The sequence below is a fragment of the Taudactylus pleione genome, unplaced genomic scaffold (genome assembly GCF_031769625.1).
Source record: "Taudactylus pleione unplaced genomic scaffold, aTauple2 ptg000032l, whole genome shotgun sequence".
Lineage (NCBI taxonomy): Eukaryota > Metazoa > Chordata > Amphibia > Anura > Myobatrachidae > Taudactylus > Taudactylus pleione.
This window is the reverse complement of record NW_028284434.1, coordinates 31,589,019-31,608,406: the sequence shown is the minus strand read 5'-3', so window position 1 is coordinate 31,608,406 and position 19,388 is coordinate 31,589,019. Positions and strand designations below refer to the sequence as shown.

At 43.0% G+C, this 19,388-nt stretch overlaps 1 protein-coding gene across 7 annotated transcripts in view; it reads right to left on the bottom strand.

Annotated features, from left to right (window-relative positions):
- Nucleotides 1-19,388, bottom strand: part of SUN1 (Sad1 and UNC84 domain containing 1) — a 58,428-nt gene that overhangs the window by 27,284 nt on the left and 11,756 nt on the right. For 4 of the 7 annotated variants that reach the window (XM_088451977.1, XM_088451982.1, XM_088451979.1 and 1 more), the window contains 10 exons: nucleotides 8,979-9,176; nucleotides 7,772-7,956; nucleotides 6,789-6,812; nucleotides 6,495-6,710; nucleotides 3,900-4,022; nucleotides 3,199-3,282; nucleotides 2,640-2,750; nucleotides 1,228-1,326; nucleotides 789-882; nucleotides 177-235 (listed from right to left, as the gene is read on the bottom strand). In XM_088451977.1, coding sequence (XP_088308103.1) covers nucleotides 177-235; nucleotides 789-882; nucleotides 1,228-1,326; nucleotides 2,640-2,750; nucleotides 3,199-3,282; nucleotides 3,900-4,022; nucleotides 6,495-6,710; nucleotides 6,789-6,812; nucleotides 7,772-7,956; nucleotides 8,979-9,176 — 1,193 coding nt within the window. The remainder of the gene's footprint in view (nucleotides 1-176; nucleotides 236-788; nucleotides 883-1,227; nucleotides 1,327-2,639; nucleotides 2,751-3,198; nucleotides 3,283-3,899; nucleotides 4,023-6,494; nucleotides 6,711-6,788; nucleotides 6,813-7,771; nucleotides 7,957-8,978; nucleotides 9,177-19,388) is intronic. The other 3 variants (XM_088451980.1, XM_088451981.1, XM_088451983.1) reach the window with 3 other exon arrangements.

The window sequence follows — 19,388 nt, the reverse complement described above, 5'->3', positions numbered from 1 at the left end:
GGTTCTAGGGTAGCTATAGTTGCTGTACAGAAGAATTAGCACGTCCATTCAAACATACCTGAGATGCCACATTTAACTCTAGAGAAACAGATGGACTGAAAAAAAAAGTGCTCAGAAATAGCTGCAACACCTCCTCCTGATACACAGACATTCATCCTGCCGCTGATCACACTTACCCAGTAGCAGCAGTAAGGGGATCAGAAACAGCAACATTCTGAATATCTTTGGAAGGCATCTACAAATAAAATACAAAGCGTTAAAATATTGAAGTACGGGCCGTCTGATGAAAGCGGCGCGCAGCGAGTACGGGCCGTCTGATGAAAGCGGCGCGCAGCGAGTACGGGCCGTCTGATGAGAGCGGCGCGCAGCGAGTACGGACCGTCTGATGAAAGCGGCGCGCAGCGAGTACGGGCCGTCTGATGAAAGCGGCGCGCAGCGAGTACGGGCCGTCTGATGAAAGCGGCGCGCAGCGAGTACGGGCCGTCTGATGAAAGCGGCGCGCAGCGAGTACGGGCCGTCTGATGAAAGCGGCGCGCAGCGAGTACGGGCCGTCTGATGAAAGCGGCGCGCGAGTACGGGCCGTCTGATGAAAGCGGCGCGCAGCGAGTACGGGCTGTCTGATGAAAGCGGCGCGCAGCGAGTACGGGCTGTCTGATGAGCGAGTACGGGCCATCTGATGAAAGCGGCGTGCAGCGAGTACGGGCCGTCGTACAATTTACCCGAAGAATGCAGATAATTTGTTTCCCGTTTAGATCAGTATTCATACACCATTTTTAAATAATACTGACCTGGTCAGGAAAAACACATTTAATAAGGAAATCAGGGTAGAAAGCTGGTACCATCCTGTGCCTAGCCACCAAAATATTCCAGAGGCGGCCTTTCCTGCAAGAGAGATGAAATATTACACACAAACTAAACTATATAAACAGGAGTGAAAGCCAAGAGCTCGTGCAGAGGAATACACTGATATATAGCATGCGTACGACCTGGGAAGAGAACATGCACCCGCGTACCAGTGATGCCAACGATGTAACAGCATGCATCAGAACATCTACACGTGATATTTAGCATTTAATTATCCTGGTGTCATAATGGATCGCTCAAGACGATCACATTACTCACATGCACTGAAAGTGTTTGAGTGTAAGAAAAAAACAAAGCATTTTGGCAATAAAGCAAGAATGAATGAATGCAGTCCTATCCAATGTGCAAAATCAAAATAATAACCTGGTGATACAATGGCCAACCAAAGAAACGACAACACCTTCCTGGATACAAACCATCCGGCAGCTCCAACACTGCGCACCGCCTGCATTAAAAAGTAACCTAAAATACAGAGGAGACGAGTCTATGTAATACTTTCATCTCATACAAAGTGATGTAAAACATTCACTTAAGTCACAGAGCTCTCATATAGGAACAGAAGAGTTGAAGCAGGTAAGAGAAGTATTTCTTCATGTTTAACCCCATCTCACCCACGTATTGTAGAAGCTGATCCTCTGCCCATACTCAGTCCTGTCACTAAGCTGACTAATAGCCAAAAATTTAAAAAGAATCAGCCGGGAATGTATTCAAACACTACTCAAGCTATGACATCTTCAAAAACAGTCATCCACTATATAAAGCTTCAACACGTTTGTAAAGCGTGCAGATGTAATAACATTGCCACAATGGGCTCCCCGACCGGTAGGCGAGCAGCACATGATCTGATAAGTCCTTGGCAGGCACTTCCCAAATGCTGCAATGATACATGTGCCGACATGATGTGAAGTAGGTGTATAGGTCAGACTTTTAAAGTACATATAGCTGCAAAATAAAGCATAACTCTCAGTGGGAAACTCCAAGTAGGTAGAAAAATATGGGGGGGAATTCCCAGCATGAAAGTATAACATGTTCAAAGTATTTCCATGTAAAACATAAAAGGTATAAAAGTATTGCCAGGATGTAACGGTGTAGTGTGAATATCAGAGGTACAGAACCAGTGGTGGTGTCACTGACATTTATTTGGAGCTTTCAATACAAGTTTTTGCTTATGCCAACGTTCTATTGATCTATTACTCAATCCTTGAGAGCATACCATGCAATTTTGAGCAGTGGGAAATTAAAAACACATCAGTTCTTGGGATTTCATTTAGAGGTTTTTAGTCCTACTATGAAGATAACAGATTACACACGTTGGCCAGTGCACTGTAACAAGTAACAGCCTATTCTGCTGTGGACCCTGGGATGCATAGTTTTGCATCAGACCAGTTAGGAATGACAAAATGAAATACTTTATTTCGAAAAGGATGTGTTTGCTTCCCTCTATATGTGAAGGAAAGAAGCCACATGTATAGGCTTTTAATACTACACTTTATATGACTATATTAGATGCAGTAAACTAGCAGATTTACTCCCAAATGTCACACCCACAACCAGTGCTTAATGATTTATGCACCAAGTCAAAATACATGACTCCTCAACCTGGCATGCTATACGATCCCATTCAGAGTCCTGGCTGAAAGTAATACACAAAACAGGAGAGGTATACAAATATTTCAATGATGCGGTTGATAGCGGTTTAGTGATTAGAGATCAGAGCAGGAAAGTGGGCGTTAGCAAGAAAGGTCTAACAGAAAATAAAATGGTGCAAAATAAACCTGTGTAAGAAAAGAAGGCCCACACGGTCCCAGTCACCCTTTTAGCCCGTGAGGATTGCGTGTGGATAATGGTGTGTGTTTCGTGATGTTTCGTCCCTTTACAGTCATCACCTGTTGGTCATTATAAGAAGTAATACATTATCAAAACTTCTCTTTTGTCAGCAATACTAATTTAGTAATGAGTATTATACAATAATAATTTTGCATATTGTACACAGTATATGTAAAGTATATTAAGCTCTATTTTATTAGCCATCTGGCAAACCGAGTGATTTCTTGCAACAATTTCTCCAAAGTGCAGAAATGTCTTGAGAAACAGCCATTACAGGATTACTGTATGTAACAGGCACTTACACGCAGTGGAGGCCCCCATAATGCAGGCAGAACAAATTCGCTAGAGACTAGTCACATCGCTGGAGCACAAGAGTGCCTAATGTACTCACAGGCTGTATTCTGTACAATGTGTTCACTCCATTATAGGAAGCCGATCCATGCACGTTAACAAAAATCACCAAAAGTTTGTAGAGGGGGGTAGTGCATGCATTAGGTCCATACTTACAAAGAGATTCTCCATTTGTACGGAGATGCCCATCCTCGGTTTGATAGTCTGTCACATTCATACTTCCACAGAAATTCGAGTGAGCTGGAACACACACACACACAGGGGGAAAAACATAATGAAGTGTCTAGGCCTGGATTTGCATAACTCCTAGGAGACTGAAATCTAGTCTGATTAAAATTTGTTTATTGCTTGCAGTGTCACTGGACGGTTTAATTAACTATTTCCGCTGATAATCCGTCCCTGGTGACAGATGCAAATGTTTCCATTTGGATAGAAGAATCACATTAGAGAGAAAGTTGATTGGGTGTAAATAGTATGTCAGATGGCACATACATTTACAGTACACCTTCAGATCCCTATTGCTTTAGATTACAATTATTCCAAATGCTGCAGAGACAGCAGTACAACCGCATACTGGAAGCTTTCCAAGCACACGAGTTATTGGCTGCCCAAGTCAGTTCCTTTCCTGACCTGCAGCAAAACCTGGCACAGCTCAAGCACCTGCCAGATCTAAAGATCGGGACCATTATCTATTTCTTTCTAAGAGCCATGTGGTATTTACAAGGAATATGGACATGTGAAGCTGTAAATATCTGAGTAAGAACAGCCCAATCTCCAAACACCGCAAACCAGGTGACATCAGAAGAAATTCTATGCAGGGTCACCAATACTGTGGTGGGGATATAAAAGTCTGGTACCTTTCCGCTCACAACCAAGCTTCAGCATTATCATATGAAAGAGGTTTATAAGCAGTGCTGTCAGGGAAAACACAGCACCTCTGGCCACTAGCAGTGCCTTGTGTGTGTAGGAAGGAGATTCTCCTAACAAGAGAAATCACAATATGGTCACATGTAAGAAGCGTTATACAAAACGGGTAACTTGGAAAATCATTACAGTTATTCAATTGTAAGACACGCTCATCCACATTGTGTTGTATGACAATGGTTGGATACTTCATTCCCATGTATACCACATACATACATCAAGGGTAGTGTATACTGCTTATCAAATAAAACCATTGGGAAATGGGTCTATATAGAATGAACCAGATTACGTATATAACCGTGTTATTCGACATTCAGAAAAATGGCTTTACACCAGGACCAGTAACCACAAACTAAATATAAAGCTTTATTTGTTCCAAAAATGATCTGCCTATGAATTCTCTGCCATGCTTAGTCAGGCTATCCAAGTCTTCAAGATCTCTGAGAGAATGGTTTTCAGAGAGCATTTAGGGATTCTTCCTAGTACCCACACTGTTGAAGCCGCTCTACTAAAACAATCTCCAGGATGAGCCAGCTGTGCCCCTTTCCCAAACTGAGCTCTCATCCATTTTCTTTTCACTTCTGCATTTGCAGTGTCTACTTGTATGATCCAGTTTTCATACATACACTGCCCAGAGCAATATGGTGCCTTACAAAACAACCACCGAAACGCCTGGATTTTGCAGGATTGCCTGTATGAAGTGAACCCTCCTTGGTTTCTCCATCAGGGGATATGCCCAAAAGGAGTCATGTGACAAACACATGTAGAGCACCGCTGTCCTCCACAGACAATCTAGTAAGTGTCAAAATTGATTTATGGTCTTACACAATACTGGAATACACAATTCTGGTTATACACAAAATCCAACAAAACCCAAATAACGTCCTCGCAAAATAAGCAATGTATTTTGTGCATGACCGCTGAAATGTGGCTAACTTAGTCCTCAAGACACCCCAACGGTTCAGGTTTTAAGGATAACCATGCTTGGGCACAGGTGACTTAATTAGTACCTCAGTCTTTTGATTTAACCATTAGTGCTCAACCATGGATATCCTTAAAACCCGGACTGTTAGAGTGCCTGGAGGACCCGAACTCAATGGACTAATGTAATGTAGAATTTCATTATTACTGCACACTACGCTTCTCTTTTATCAACTAAACAGTCAGTCTTCACAATGCTCCAACACAAAGATTTTATGACAGATTTTGAAGCAAAAAAAAAAAAATAATAATAAAGTTTGGCCCTCTGTAAACAGACTTATTTCAGGTTATTCGAGAGTGTTTTGCATCATGTCAATACTACAGCGCCAAAGCAGTCTGAGTGAGAGGAGTCTTGAAAAAAATAATAATCCACAAAATAAAAAAAAACACAAGGGCCAAAATAAGTAAAACCACACTTTTTTTTCCCTTTTTTCAATGCAGAGTGATGGAATCAAGCTGATCTACATTTCTCCTCAACTGCGGTTATAAATAAATGCAATCTATTCATTCTGACAGTGACACCTGTTACGCACCTCAACAGTGTTCTCCTACTGCGTACACAGGAGAAGAATGCACTGTAAGGGTAAATAAAGCTACGGACAGCTGGCAAAAGGCTAATTATGGCAGGTACAGATGACCATGGGCCTGACTCAGAGTAGCACCTTAAATTGCACAGCCCTGCGTCTTTGTACACAGCGGCTGTGCAATAATATGCTAAGGCCGCAGGAGGCATCTTGTGTAAATAGACGTCTCCAGTCGGCTTCTGTGATCCACTGCTGCGTCCAAAGACTCAGCAAGGGATCGCTCTGTGTGAACATCGAAGTAACCCTCAGGTCACTCAAGATGGCTGCTATTTCCACACAGCCAAAGCCAGTGAAGCAGCATACAAGACACAGCCACAGTCTTCAGCACGCCCAGAAAGCGGGGCCAACATGCCCCCATTTTCTGGGACGTTGCTCCCAAACAGGCGCATCCTGTGAATTGGGTAGCTGCGGCATCTGGTCACTGCTTGCTCGCAGAAGATTTGCACATGCACAGTACAGATCCTCCGCATTCTTCAAACATCGGAGTTGTACACAAACAATTTGGGTGTGCGTACAACTCTGCATCAGACCCCATGTGTGTTCACAGAAAAGGCATTAAAAAGGAGCCATTCCAATACAAATAAATGCTGTATAAAACTCAATTCAGCAGTTTCATTTATATCATAAGACAAACAGACTTCGTTTTGATTCCATCCCACGGAGGGTTGGCTAATGACCTCACACAGGCCGTCAGCAGTTATCTACCAAACAGATTTACAGGCACAATCGAAAATAATCAGAGTGGTTTCAACATATCTCTACAGTTTTCCTTTCACAAGTCAGAAACACACAGCTCCTCCTGGAAAACAGATTTAAAATGCTTTGCATGTGGCTTTTACTTAAAGGATGAATATTCAAACAACAAGATGGTTTCACATAACAGCACAGACCAGACTAAATCAATGTAAAAACAATTCAATCAGCACCAACAGACAGATGAGAGCTGCAGAAGAGAAATCTTACTTGACTTGTGCTTCTGGCTTCTATCACGGGAGTACACTTTTGTAGCCGTGGTGTGCGTGGACAAGGCTGGTACGCGAGACGCAGAGAACGCTGTGAGGACATTACTCCTCTCAGACAGCATGCTACAGTCATTGCAGGTGTAGCCGTTTATTAAGGTTGTCTGCGTTTCTGCAGTGAGAACATCGCCATTGGCCTGAATGACTGTAGTGTCCCCAACTGGAAAAAATAAGGAAGTGGGATCAGGTTTTACATTTCTTTCACAGCGGAATCCCAGATTGTGAAAATATACTCTACCTTTTGGATCATCCTCATCAAGACCTATATGAAAAGAAAGGAAAGAACTAAGCTCAACATCCATCAAGAAAATAATAATGCTCATGAAAAACAGCACAAGGGAGCAGGGCATAGCGGTTATACAAAAGACAAAATTATGAAAGGCATGCTGATCTGGTTGCCAAGTAACCACAGATTAACAGCAAGGAAACGCTGAAAACCACAGCTGCACCAATTGCAGTATCACAATCAAACTAAATTGTTACTTAGTCTTCCAACAAAATGCCTACTCTATAGAAGGAAAGCTACGGCGTGTTACAGAAGACATCTCACCGCCCCCTCAAACATTTAATCTCCTATAGGGGAGACTAAATAAACTCCCTGAATCTAACTCTCCATATTCATAACATAACAGCTCACTGGTGTTCCAGAATCTTACACGCGTCAAGAGGGTGGCTGGACCAATTCATTAAACACCTTACAAAATAAGGCAAAGTCATTTGCCTGGCTGAATCAACTATATAGAGAACAGTCTTCGTTTCACAGAGGCAAATAATCTGAATTTTGGGGGTCTGGATTATTTGAATTCCCCATTTTGTCATCAGGAGGGCTATCAGGGGACCAAAACTCCCACATTTTAAGCCCATTTTATTTACAGACTCACAGCAGCACTGTTGCTACAACCTGACAATTATTGATTTAGAGCGAGGTGTGATTTCGTGTTTATCACCAGAAAGTCTACATATTTCAGACTACAACACCACCACTTTCTACAGATCCCCACAGCAGGTCTGAACTAGTCTCAGCTCTGGGTCAGTGGACATATATGTTGCTCGAGGCTTCTCAAGAAAAAATATCCAGCATGCCGATAAGGCGTTAACTTTTAAAGTTCTACTTTTATGTCTGCAGGAAAGAGCTGTAAATGTTTTTGATTGTATCAAAACAGTTTGGTGTAATTTCAGTACATTGTTCTTCTCAGAAGTGAGCATCACATGTCCCCTCACCCCATAAGTGGCCCACTTCCGTCTGCTCCCGTATTGAAGACTCATCCAACACTGTTGACAACATAGAGGCATCGCTGGCATGAGTGCTGAAGCTGCTCTGGAGGGATGAATTGGCTTTCCTTGCTGCAGAATGGCGACTGCTGGCTGAAGATTGTCTGCTGCTGTTATGCTGCTGTCTAACAGACCTGGCACAAAAAGCATGGAGGAATTGAGATAATGGCCAAGCATACTAGGTTTCCACTTTGGTCTGAATTTTAATACATCACAACCTTCAAGTGACATTTAAATGCTTACTCTTCTCAAAATCGGAAGTGAAAAGTTAATGAACAATTTTATTGCAGCATAAGTTACATAGTTTGTATGGCTGAAAAACAAAAACATGCATGGACATCATTCCATATCAAGTGTTAAGTATACCCCACACCTACTAGATTGTACACTAGTTTGTGCAGCGCCATCCTGATCATGTCATGATCCCCTCCATGAACAGGTGTGTCCTCATACACTATTGCTAAAGTAGTGACAAATAGCTCCTCTCCGCACGCCAGGTCCCGTGTGGCTGCTTGCGCCAAGCGTCTTTTTTGCCCGAAAATATACCTTAGTCACACTGAGATGCAAATAACGCACCAGGAGAAGATTGCACTGACTAATTGTGTTTGAGACACTTATCTGTGTGTGGCAGAGTCTGTATATAAAACTGCCACGATGCTGCAGACACTGCTTTTTTCCACGCCAAGTTCCGCTGTGCTTCATTTACAGCCTCAGTCGCACACAGATATAAAAGTGTTGCATATCAGATTAATCCGTGCAGTCTCCTGGTGCATCTTAGTTGCAGGTCATCGCAACTATGAAGCATTGTTGGCTGAAAAATATGCAAACAAGACGCTCAGCGCAAGCAGAGTCACACAGGATGTGCAGGTCACTCATGCCAGGCGCCTGGCGTATTGAGGCTAGGTGTATGAGGGCAGATCTGTACATTGCTTTAAAAATAAAGAACACCACATCGTAAGAACAACCAGCTTACTCATTATACTTGGCTAGGTCACCTAATACAGAATAGTATCGCTCCACCATAATAATAAAGGTTAGACTAGACTATCAGACCGCTGCTGCAGAGTACACTGAATATCAATGATAGGGGAGACCAGGTTGTATATTCAGGATATAGTGATTTAGTTATTACACCTTTAAGACTACAACAACTTGCCTATTTAATGACCGGTCATGGGAAGTACTTCCAGAGTATGAGACATTGGAGCGGATACTGTCATTATGGAGGTCATCAGAAAAGCCGGCCGTCGTGGTCGTTAAACGTAGACTGCGCCGTGACATCCTTGGAGAATCAAAGACAGGATCCAAATTATGTAAGTTCTCGAAGTCCAGTGCAGCCGAAGAATAACTGGAGCTACAAGCGTAAAAGACAAACAACGGTCACTCTTTATACAGGATTCTATTCAGGACACAAATAAACAGAACAGAAAAAAAAAAAACACAGGATTTACCAAACTTTTGTAAAATACTGAAAGCTCAGTACAACAAGGCTTTTGAAAGAAATTGCACATTTTAATTATAAATTGTAGATTGGAAATTAAACTGTGGCCTACATCTTATACTCCAATTAACTTTAAGTATATGTAAACATGGTAACAAGAAGAAGCAAAATACAGCTCAATAAGACAAAAAGACACAAGCAAAATATATGAGCAAATGTATTGCTTCTAATCCAGAAATCCTTTAATCAACATCTCCTTCCCCCAATGGTTATCAGAATCCCACTTCATTCCCTACCGCAGGAACATTTCCCTCGTACACAGAGCAGTTGGGCAGCAATTACAAATGCTTCCTCTTCATCCCTTATGCTGAGTACACACTGGCAGACATGTCAGTCGTTCGTTCAATTGAACAGCTGCTATGTCGTGTGTGCGTCAGCCAGTATGTATCAGCGATATGTCTGAACAATGTTGTTCAGACATCGTGTCGGCTGTGCTGCACAGCCGATGCCCAATATATCTGCAGATATATTGGTGTATCGTCCTGTGTGTACGGGCCCGTAAACTTGCTGCACGGGCTGTCGATGATTAACAGCTCAACTGGGTGGGCACATGTAAATGCCCGCCCAGTTGTGACATCAGTTAAAACTATTCGGGCAGTCTGTATGCAGAACTGCCCGAATATTCAGTTCAAAACTATGCTCGCTGGTGCACATATAAGGCACCTACAGTCAAGCTGACATCTCCAGTTTTCTCTCGCACCTTAATGGGGTGCAAGGGAAAACTTCATGCTGGTGGAACGACATCACGGAATTAATTCTCCTCGCTGACCTTAAACAGGATTCAAAGAGCTTTTTGTTTCTCAATACTGACTCTTAAAAATCACTATCAAGTGTCACCAAATACTTCTTCAGGCCAGTTTCACATTTGCCAGTTTTGACCGGCCAGGCATGAAACGGGCGGTAGCCATCCGGGTTTTTCCATTGTTTGTGCAGCACGGCAGCCGTCCTGCACAGTAGATATTTCCAGCTGTAACACGGCGACCGTGCCGTGGCGTGTGAAAGGAGCCAGCAGATTCCCTGCTTTACTATATTTCACAGCCGGCTAAAAACCGGGCGGCTTTTTGTCGCCCGGCCAAATCCGGCATATGTGAAATAGCTCTTACAGATATCTTGCTCAGTATCAAAATGTAGCTGGGGAATAAAAATGCGCTCTATACAATGTTTGTGTATATATTAAAACATAATAGAGAAGTTAAAAAGGACACAAATGTCTATACACAGGAGATATTGATTATACCGTCCGATTGCACAGATTCCACAGAGAGATTTTATTGTTATTAAATCCTTATTGTACATCCATCAATTAATTACTGCAACCAGCTCGGAAGCTGCACATCACAGATTTTTGCTCATACCCTCCTGAGGAGCCAGCAGAAATCAGCATTTAGTAGGGTTTTGGTGTTTCTTCATAATGGCATGGTGCCCAGCACAGGAGAAGCTGGTTAACGCAACTAATCCATTGCATACTCGCGCAAAAAAGTGCCCATCACGGGAATTGTTTTTATTTGAATAGTTCCCAGACACTTCGCCCGGGAACTAAGTTCCACAATTGAATCACCCCTCTTATCTACACACTAGACGATATGTCGTTCAATCCAGCTGGATCGGGCAACATATCGGGCACGTCGTCTAGTGCTTACCCACTATGTTGCTGACTATGCACGCTTCCGAATGCAGCATGGCCCCCACTCCACTGTATGCACTTGCTCATGCCAGCACCCGCCAGTTCACAACGCTAACTAGACTGTCTAGTGTGTACCAGCCTTAAGAAATGTAACATTTGGAATATTTGTCACTGCTTTTTCGTCCCTTCTTTAGTCATGGACTGTTCAGAAACTGGAACCTCATATCCCCAGACGGCTCTCTCTCATGTCTTGTATTGTGTGCCCTAAACTGGGGAGACGTGCTGTGTCAGCAGTGAGACTGATCAGCAGTAATGTGGAAAACACACAGGACGCGGTGTCGCGAGAGTAGTTTGAAAACATTTGGAAGAGAATTTGGGTGCATAATCATCTCCAAGGATGCAGATTTGTACCTTATTCCAGAAGGGAAATAAATAGTCATATCATATAGATATCACTATTCTGGGTCTGACTGACCAGGATTACCTGTCCCCTAATAGCCACTGCAAGTGAGAAAAGTGAATTTTATTTACTCTACAAGTGCACATCAATACCAGTCCCTCAACCATCTTGGCGAGAATAGTAAAAGCTGGCCATACATCAAAACAATATAGTTCCAACCAGCCACCTAATTGAAAATTAATAGAAAAGTATTTAAGCCGGCGCCTCTCAAAATCAAAAGCTCAAAAAGGTTTTTGAACTACACTATATAGACAAAAGTAATTGGACACTGACATTAAATCGGTCAACAAGATGATATTGACGTCAGTACTTTGTAGGTCCACCACGTGCAGTGATTACTGCAGACACCCTTCTTGGCAAACTGTCCACAAGTTCCTGGACAGCAGCAGGCGGTGTGTTTTGCCATTCTGCCTTATGTACAGTGACCAACTGTGACACTGAAGGTCAAGTTGGCCTAGAACACACTCATCGCTCTAATTCATCCCAGAGGTTCTCAATGGGGTTAAAGATCTGGACTCTGACTTGGCCAGTCGGTCCAGGTTACTGTATTTTCTGTATACCATTCCAGCATCGCCCTGGAAACATGACAGGTGGCATTGTCGTCCTGATAAAAACGTTTGTTTTTTCCATAGGACTGCAAGTGCATGGGCCTCCCTACAACGTGTTCTTGTCAAAACCTCCACATTAGTGGCCATTTGGAACTCGTCTGCAATGGTATGCATGGGACCATTTCACTTGAGCGGGGGTGTCCAATCACTTTTGCCTACATAGTGTATCTTGCAGCCACCTGCTGGTTGGAACGATAATCTGCAAGTGTACACGCCGAAAAACACAAAAAACGGTTGTCCCAACTATTTGGGGAAAAACAAACAGGTTTGATTTTTCCCAACTATCATTTCAGTGTAGGAGGGTAAGTTGGACACTTTCCCACCATCTGCATGATTTTTACAGAAGTTTGCCCGTCAGGAGTCTCGGGTGAGGGAGATCTGTGCTGCTTTACTACACAGCTGTCCACCGGTTCATACTGAGGGTGAAAGTAGAATACATTGCACTGGAATGATGACTTAAATACAGAATCGACAACAGGAAGCATACCGCTTCATTCTCCGGCCACGCAGGACATCAGTTTTCCCAACCTCTGTGCAGCAGTATTCTGTGTGTTTCCTGAATGGTGGCACTTGCAGATTGGGACTGGTGCACAGGTAAAGGACCAACTGTCACACTGGGTGTCACGGGTTGGGATTACGGTCACACTGCGTGCAGGGGTAAATGGCAGGGACAACAGGGGTGATGGTAGAGAACTCACCGGGTTCAGAGGTAAAAGGTAGGGATTACACATTGAGTGCAGTGGTAAATGGTCAGAGCTTACACTGGGTGCTTGGGTGAAAGGCAGGTAAAACTTACACTGGTTGCAGTCTTAAAAGGTACTGTGGGGATAGTTATTCTGGGTCTGACTGACCAAGTGAGCCACTTCAAGTTCAGGGGTAAAAGGTACGTGGATAACACTTTCTTTGTGCAGGGTTGAAAATTAGAGACCCAGTAACTCACTGGATGCAGGGATTAAATGCAGAGATAACTCACACTAAGTATTTTGTCATTTTTTAGTTCTCTGTATTTTGTCACAGTATCAGATTGTGGAAGTAATGATTTTGGGACTTGACTTTTTTTTTTAATTAAATATACATACAAGTCTACTATATACTTGTATGTATATATCTACAATAGGGACACAGTGACAAAGTGTCTATAGAAGTTATGCCATAACCTTATACTTTGGTGCACATAAATTCATATGAGAAATACATAGTTCAAATAATGTTACTGTTGTGTGTCTGTAGTAGTGTGTTTATTATTAGCTTTTGCAATACACAGGTGAATCTAAAGTTATAATTAGACTTATCGTGTTTTATACAACAATGCATCTGATGGCCCTTCTTTTTTATAATAACCAAGAAATATGGTTAAGAGAGAAATTGTTCATTTACTATTGTTGCATTAGCTTTTATCCTCACATTACATGTCTGCCACTCAGCACACAAGTGTCAAAATCAGAAGAGTTGACTATATGGTTCATGGACACAGTACCCAGAACACTTTCTGTTCTACTCCAACATGTAAAGCTGGGTACACATTATACAATGTATTGTACGATATACATGGATGCCATGCGGTTACATGTAGCATGTAACCATATACCATTCAGTCATACACCAGATTGTGCAGTGTGTATGGCGCACGCAATGCATCGTTGCCTCACACCATCGTATGAGTGTACCCAGCTTTAGTTCCGTTGCAAGTTGAGTGCACCGACACTGCTGCAATATCGCAGTGTGGGGGGCACCTGAACACAATACAAGTGTCTAGTTAATATATTTTGTCCCTAAATGTAATGTTAGTTGTCTTCGTCCCAGCAGGATTACAGTGATATTCCTGATGTGAAATGTGTAACACATTTGTCTGACCCCAGAAAGAGCAAGATAGAGGGGCATATTTACGAATTATCAGTTTTGAGTCTTTCCACAAACACTGTTCTCAAGGCTCCCTACCAGACCGGGATTTCAGGATATCCATGCTTATGCACAGATGGTATAATCAAACTGACTCACTAATGTACTTATTAAGTCACCTGTGCTTAAGCATGGACATCCATAAAATTTGGACTGTTGAACTGGCCACACATCTAAAGTTGGATACACACTAGAGCAATGTCGGGCCAATTTGCCAAACAACAAATCGCCTACATTGCTAAGTGTGTACCGGCAATTGCACGCTCCCGCGGTCGCTAGCGTTGATTGCTAGGTTGATGTGCTGCACAGCAAACCTGACATAGTTAGCGACCTGTAGTAAGTTAATGAAGGACGGAACAGTGATCGTTCACCAACTCGTTCTAGAGTGGATGAGTAATCCCCGTTCAAGGGCATTCTGTCTGATGTCGGAATGAATGCCCATTGCTCCAGTGTGCACCCAGCTTAAAGATTCTTTCCAACCAGTTGGCTAATTGGCACCAAAATCTGGTACAGATGTGTCCTCCTACATCTAGCTTTAATGCGCAACGCAGCGCGACTTGCCTGGTTTGAATGAACCACCAAGTCCTGTGCAACTCTGCTAGCGACAGGCGTCTTATTAATGCGTCTAAATCACAATGTGATGTGACTAGGACGCACCAGCAGACTGTGCCGATTAATTTGATATCCAACACTCGTATATCTATGTACACCAGATTCTGTAAATGAAGCACAACGGAACTTGTAATGAAAAAAGCTGCGGCCGCTACATTGTAGCTCTTCGTATACAGATTTAGAGACTCAGTCTCACACATATAAAAGTGTTGCATATCAAATTAATCAGAACAGTCTCTTGGTGCATCCTAGATGCATCACATTGCAAATCAGTATACATTTTCTGCCAAAACAAAACACAAAAGACGCTCAGAGCTAGCAGAGTCTCATGGGAGCTAGCGTGCAGTCAGGGGCTTTTTACCGTGACTGCAAAGATTTGTAAGGACTCATTTGTATATCAGTGTTCCCGCTAGGCTATTTCAGCAGGGTTCTGAGTCCTGCCCGATTCGAGCAGCTGAAATGCGCCCTGCCCTTTTAGCTGCGCCCAGCTTAAACAGCCGTTCCCACCCACAGGCCTCCGTGTCCCGCCAGGGGTGGGAGTAGATCTAGAGTAACAATCAGCGGCGACTCGAGCAAGTGAGTAGATACCAGCATCTATTCACACTGCGGGGAGAGCAGCCCCGTGAGTGCTGGGAATGCCCCCTACAGTGACCCCCTAAAATGACCACGCCTCTTTTTCGGGAGTACGCACATCAGTGTTTGAGTTTGAAAAGCGCCCTGCCAGCACCACATCCTAGACTGAACACTGCATATGAGCAAACACTGTACAGTACATCCGGAAAGTATTCACAGCGCTTCACTTTTTCCACATTTTGCCATGTTACAGCCTTATTCCAAAGAGGAATAAATTCATTTTTGCCCTCAAGATTCTACACGCAATACCCCATAATGACAATGTGTAAAATGTTTTTTGGAGATTTTTGCAAATTTAAGAATTAAAAAAAAAAAAAAAAAAAGACTTAAATCACATGTACATCAGTATTCACAGCCTTTGCCATGAAGCTCAAAATTGAGCTCAGGTGCATTTTGTTTCCACTGATCATCCTTGAGATGTTCCTACAGCTTAATTGGAGTCTACCTGTGGTAAAATCAGTTGATTGGATATGATTTCGAAAGGCATACACCTGTCTATATAAGGTCCCACACTTGACAGTGCATGTCAGAGCACAAACCAAGCATGAAGTCCAAGGAATTGATTGTAGACCTCCGAGACAGGATTGTCTCGAGGCACAAATCTGGGGAAGGGTACAGAAAAATATCTGCTGCTTTGCAGGTCCCAAGGAGCACAGTGGCCTCCATCATCCGTAAATGGAAGAAGTTTGGAACCACCAAACTCTTCTTGGAGTTGGCCGGCCGTCTAAACTGAGCGATCGGGGGAGAAGGGCCCTAGTCAGTGAGGTGACCAAGAACCCAATGGTCACTGTCAGAGCTACAGCATTCCTCTGGAGAAAGGAGAGCCTTCCAGAAGGACAACCATCTCTACAGCAATCCACCTGTATATTAGAGTGGCCAGACGGAAGCCACTCCTTAGTAAAAAGCACATGGCAGCCCACCTGGAGTTTGCCAAAACGCACCTGATCTGATCAAACAAATATTGAATTCTTTGGCATGAATGCCAGGCGTTATGTTTGAAGCAAACCAGGCAATGCTCTTCACCAGGCCAATACCATCATGGTGGTGGCAGCATCATGCTGTGGGGATGTTTTTCAGTGGCAGGAACTGGGGAGACTAGTCAGGATAGAGGGAAAGATGAATGCAGCAATGTACAGAGCCATCCTGGATGAAAATCTGCTCCAAGCGCTCTTGACCTCAGACTGGGGCGACTGTTCATCTTTCAGCAGGACAACAACCATAAGCACACAGCCAAGATATCAAAGGAGTGGCTTCAGGACAACTCTGTGAATGTCCTTGAGTGGCCTAGCCAGGGCCCAGACTTGAATCCAATTGAGCAGCTCTGGAGAGATCTGAAAACGGCTGTGCACCGACGCTTTCCATCCAACCTGATGGAGCTTGAGAGGTGCTGCAAAGAGGAACGGGCGAAACTGCCCAAAGATAGGTGTGCCAAGCTTGTAGTATCATATTCAAAAAGACTTGAGGCTGTATTTGCTGCCAAAGGTGCATCAACAAAGTATTGAGCAAAGGTTGTGAATACTTATGTACATGTGATTTCTTAGTTTTTTTTTTTTTTTATTACATTTACAAAAATCTCAAAAAAAAAATTTCTTACACGTTGTCAGTATGGGGTATTGTTTGTAGAATTTTGAGGGTAAAAATTAATTGATTCCATTTTGGAATAAGGCTGTAAACAAAATGTGTAAAAAGTGAAGCGCTGTGCATACTTTCCAGATGCCCTGTATATGAGCAAATGACTACCCGCAAACGAAAGAAAACAATCTGATTTAACCACGCCTAAATGACTGTCTTTGTCCGGTTTACAGTATTTGTGAGTAAATGGCAGTCATTTGCTCAAGTACATCACCAGATTTTCGTGCCAGCCAACTAGTTCCAAAGAATCTTTAGAATGTGTGGCCACCTTTAGAGCCTGATTCAGAGGTGGATGCGATGCATGCGCAATTAAGCAAATATTTGCTATTGTACATTTGCAAAAAGTTCTGTAGACCCCTACTGTGCATGCCCTCCCCTGAGTGTGCGCGGAGTCAAATGTTGCATACAGAGTCGCTGGCACATGGGCAGTGTCTGGGAGGTGACCTGAAGCAAACTCAAAAAAAGGCTGTCTCATTGACATGTTATGGGAGTGTCACAGGCGCGTCAGTGAACGCAGCTGCATTCCCAACGTAGAGCTGCAACCACAGAGGCCATGTTTAGCCCAGAATTCAGAGGGACGCACTGCGCCTGCCATAGGTTGGTGCAAGGGTCATTGGCGGACGAGATGGTATGTTCAGAAGTACCAGCAGAGTTACTCTGCTAGAACACCAGGGGAATATTACCACTGCTGCGACTTTGCAAAATAAAGTAATAAAAATAGCAGCCACGGCAGCAAATACATCCACCTCTGAATCAGGCCCTTAGTGTGCTTTGAGGACAGAGTTCGGGAACCACTACCCTAAATAGTCAGATTCCATTTTATAAGACAATATGAGCAGTAAATACTCTACCCCAGTGGTGCCAAAACTCCATCCTCAAGGCACCCTAACAGTTCAGATTTTAAGGATATCCATGCTTAAGCACAGATGCCTTAAGTAGTACCTCAGTCAGTTTGATTATACAATCTGTGCATAAGCAGGGTTATCCTTAAAATCTGTTAAGAGTGCCTTGAGGACCAAGTTTGGGTACCACTTATTAACTTTCTGAAGTACAATACAGCGGATCACTCCTCTAACTTCTGACCTGCCCACCACCCCGTCATGCAATGTATATTGTTGCTCTTTCTCCAACACCACCATGGCTGTCGTTAAATTCAAGGTCATGTACGTTTAGTCCCTCGACCATGGTAGTGGACTTTCAGATATGATATAGCAGTCACTGCCATGATCAACTGGTAGACAGTGATCGACAACTTGGGCATAAAGGTTTTAAAGTATGACAAGATCAAGGGGAAGATGTATCAAGCAGTGTAAAGCGTGGAGAAGTTGCAACCAATCAGCTTCTACTAGAAATGCTACACATCAAAGCTGATTTGGATGCTATGGTCAACTACTCCACTCTTTATACCCCCAGAAATCTGTCTAGATGACACGTAGGATACAGCCAAACAATCTAAACAGGTAGAAGAGGTATAAATATATGGTATATTGTAATTAAAAACAACTTTAGCAAACTCAAACTTTATTACATAGACAATCTGCTTCAGTGTCCACTGAAGACTAGAATAACTGACACTTTCACTTAGACACCAGATGAAATGGCCATTATCAATGGGCTGATTATACAGATCCTCTTTAAAACACAGCCATTTACAGCTGCCACCAAGCATCTGTTTCTCGGGCTCTCAATATGAAGCACCAGTTGTCAAACTCTTACCAGCTCTGAGCTCAACTCCCACAGATCCCCAAACAGTTTTATACACAAAATTCTAAGACCAGTAACTGCTTGGCTCCTATGACCGTTGTTAATGCTACAGTATGTTCCTCCTCATCACAACACCACTTCAGCAATGTAGAAACTGTATACAGAGAAGGAGAATTTCTCTTTCTTCAGGGGATTCACTCTTACAAATGTTGTGCATTTCTAGCTGTTATGAGGCATTAACTTTAGAGATTAATAAAGAGAATCAAATAAAACAAGGGGGCTCTACCTGAAACGTTAAACTTTGTTTTGGGTTCAGTTTACAATATGGATCTGGACTACAGATCACCCTCTAATTTCTAAGGTGCCACAATGTGCCCCATAGCATCGCTCAGGCATAATTACAATAGTATAAAACAATACAATATTAAAAAGGTCCGAACAGACAATACAGGGACTAAAATTAAAAAAGATACAACAAAATAAGTTTGTAACAGTAGCACTCAGTGAGGGAAATTTAAACAGCCATCGGACTCACAGCAGGCTTTTAGCTCCCTGGTTAAGTGCCCAGAGCTATTCAATTACATCCCGCAGTAAACCTCATGGCTAGCACGCAGTAAGGTATAGATTCCAGGTCAACAGCCCAGATATATGCAATTACCACATGCAGTAAGCCTCAAGGGTGCACTTCTGCTTGATGTCTTAAAGGGGCAATCATTTAATAAGCAAAACCAAACTGGTTTTGTCTTTTAAGGATTGTCCCTTTAAAATATTGGGCAGAGTTGCCAGGACCTTGCCAATGCCTGAATCGAGTCAGCTATTCTTTACCACATTATATTGGAATGACTGCCAAGTGGCACAACCCCGTGGATTCATTTAAATAATTATTCTGTGCC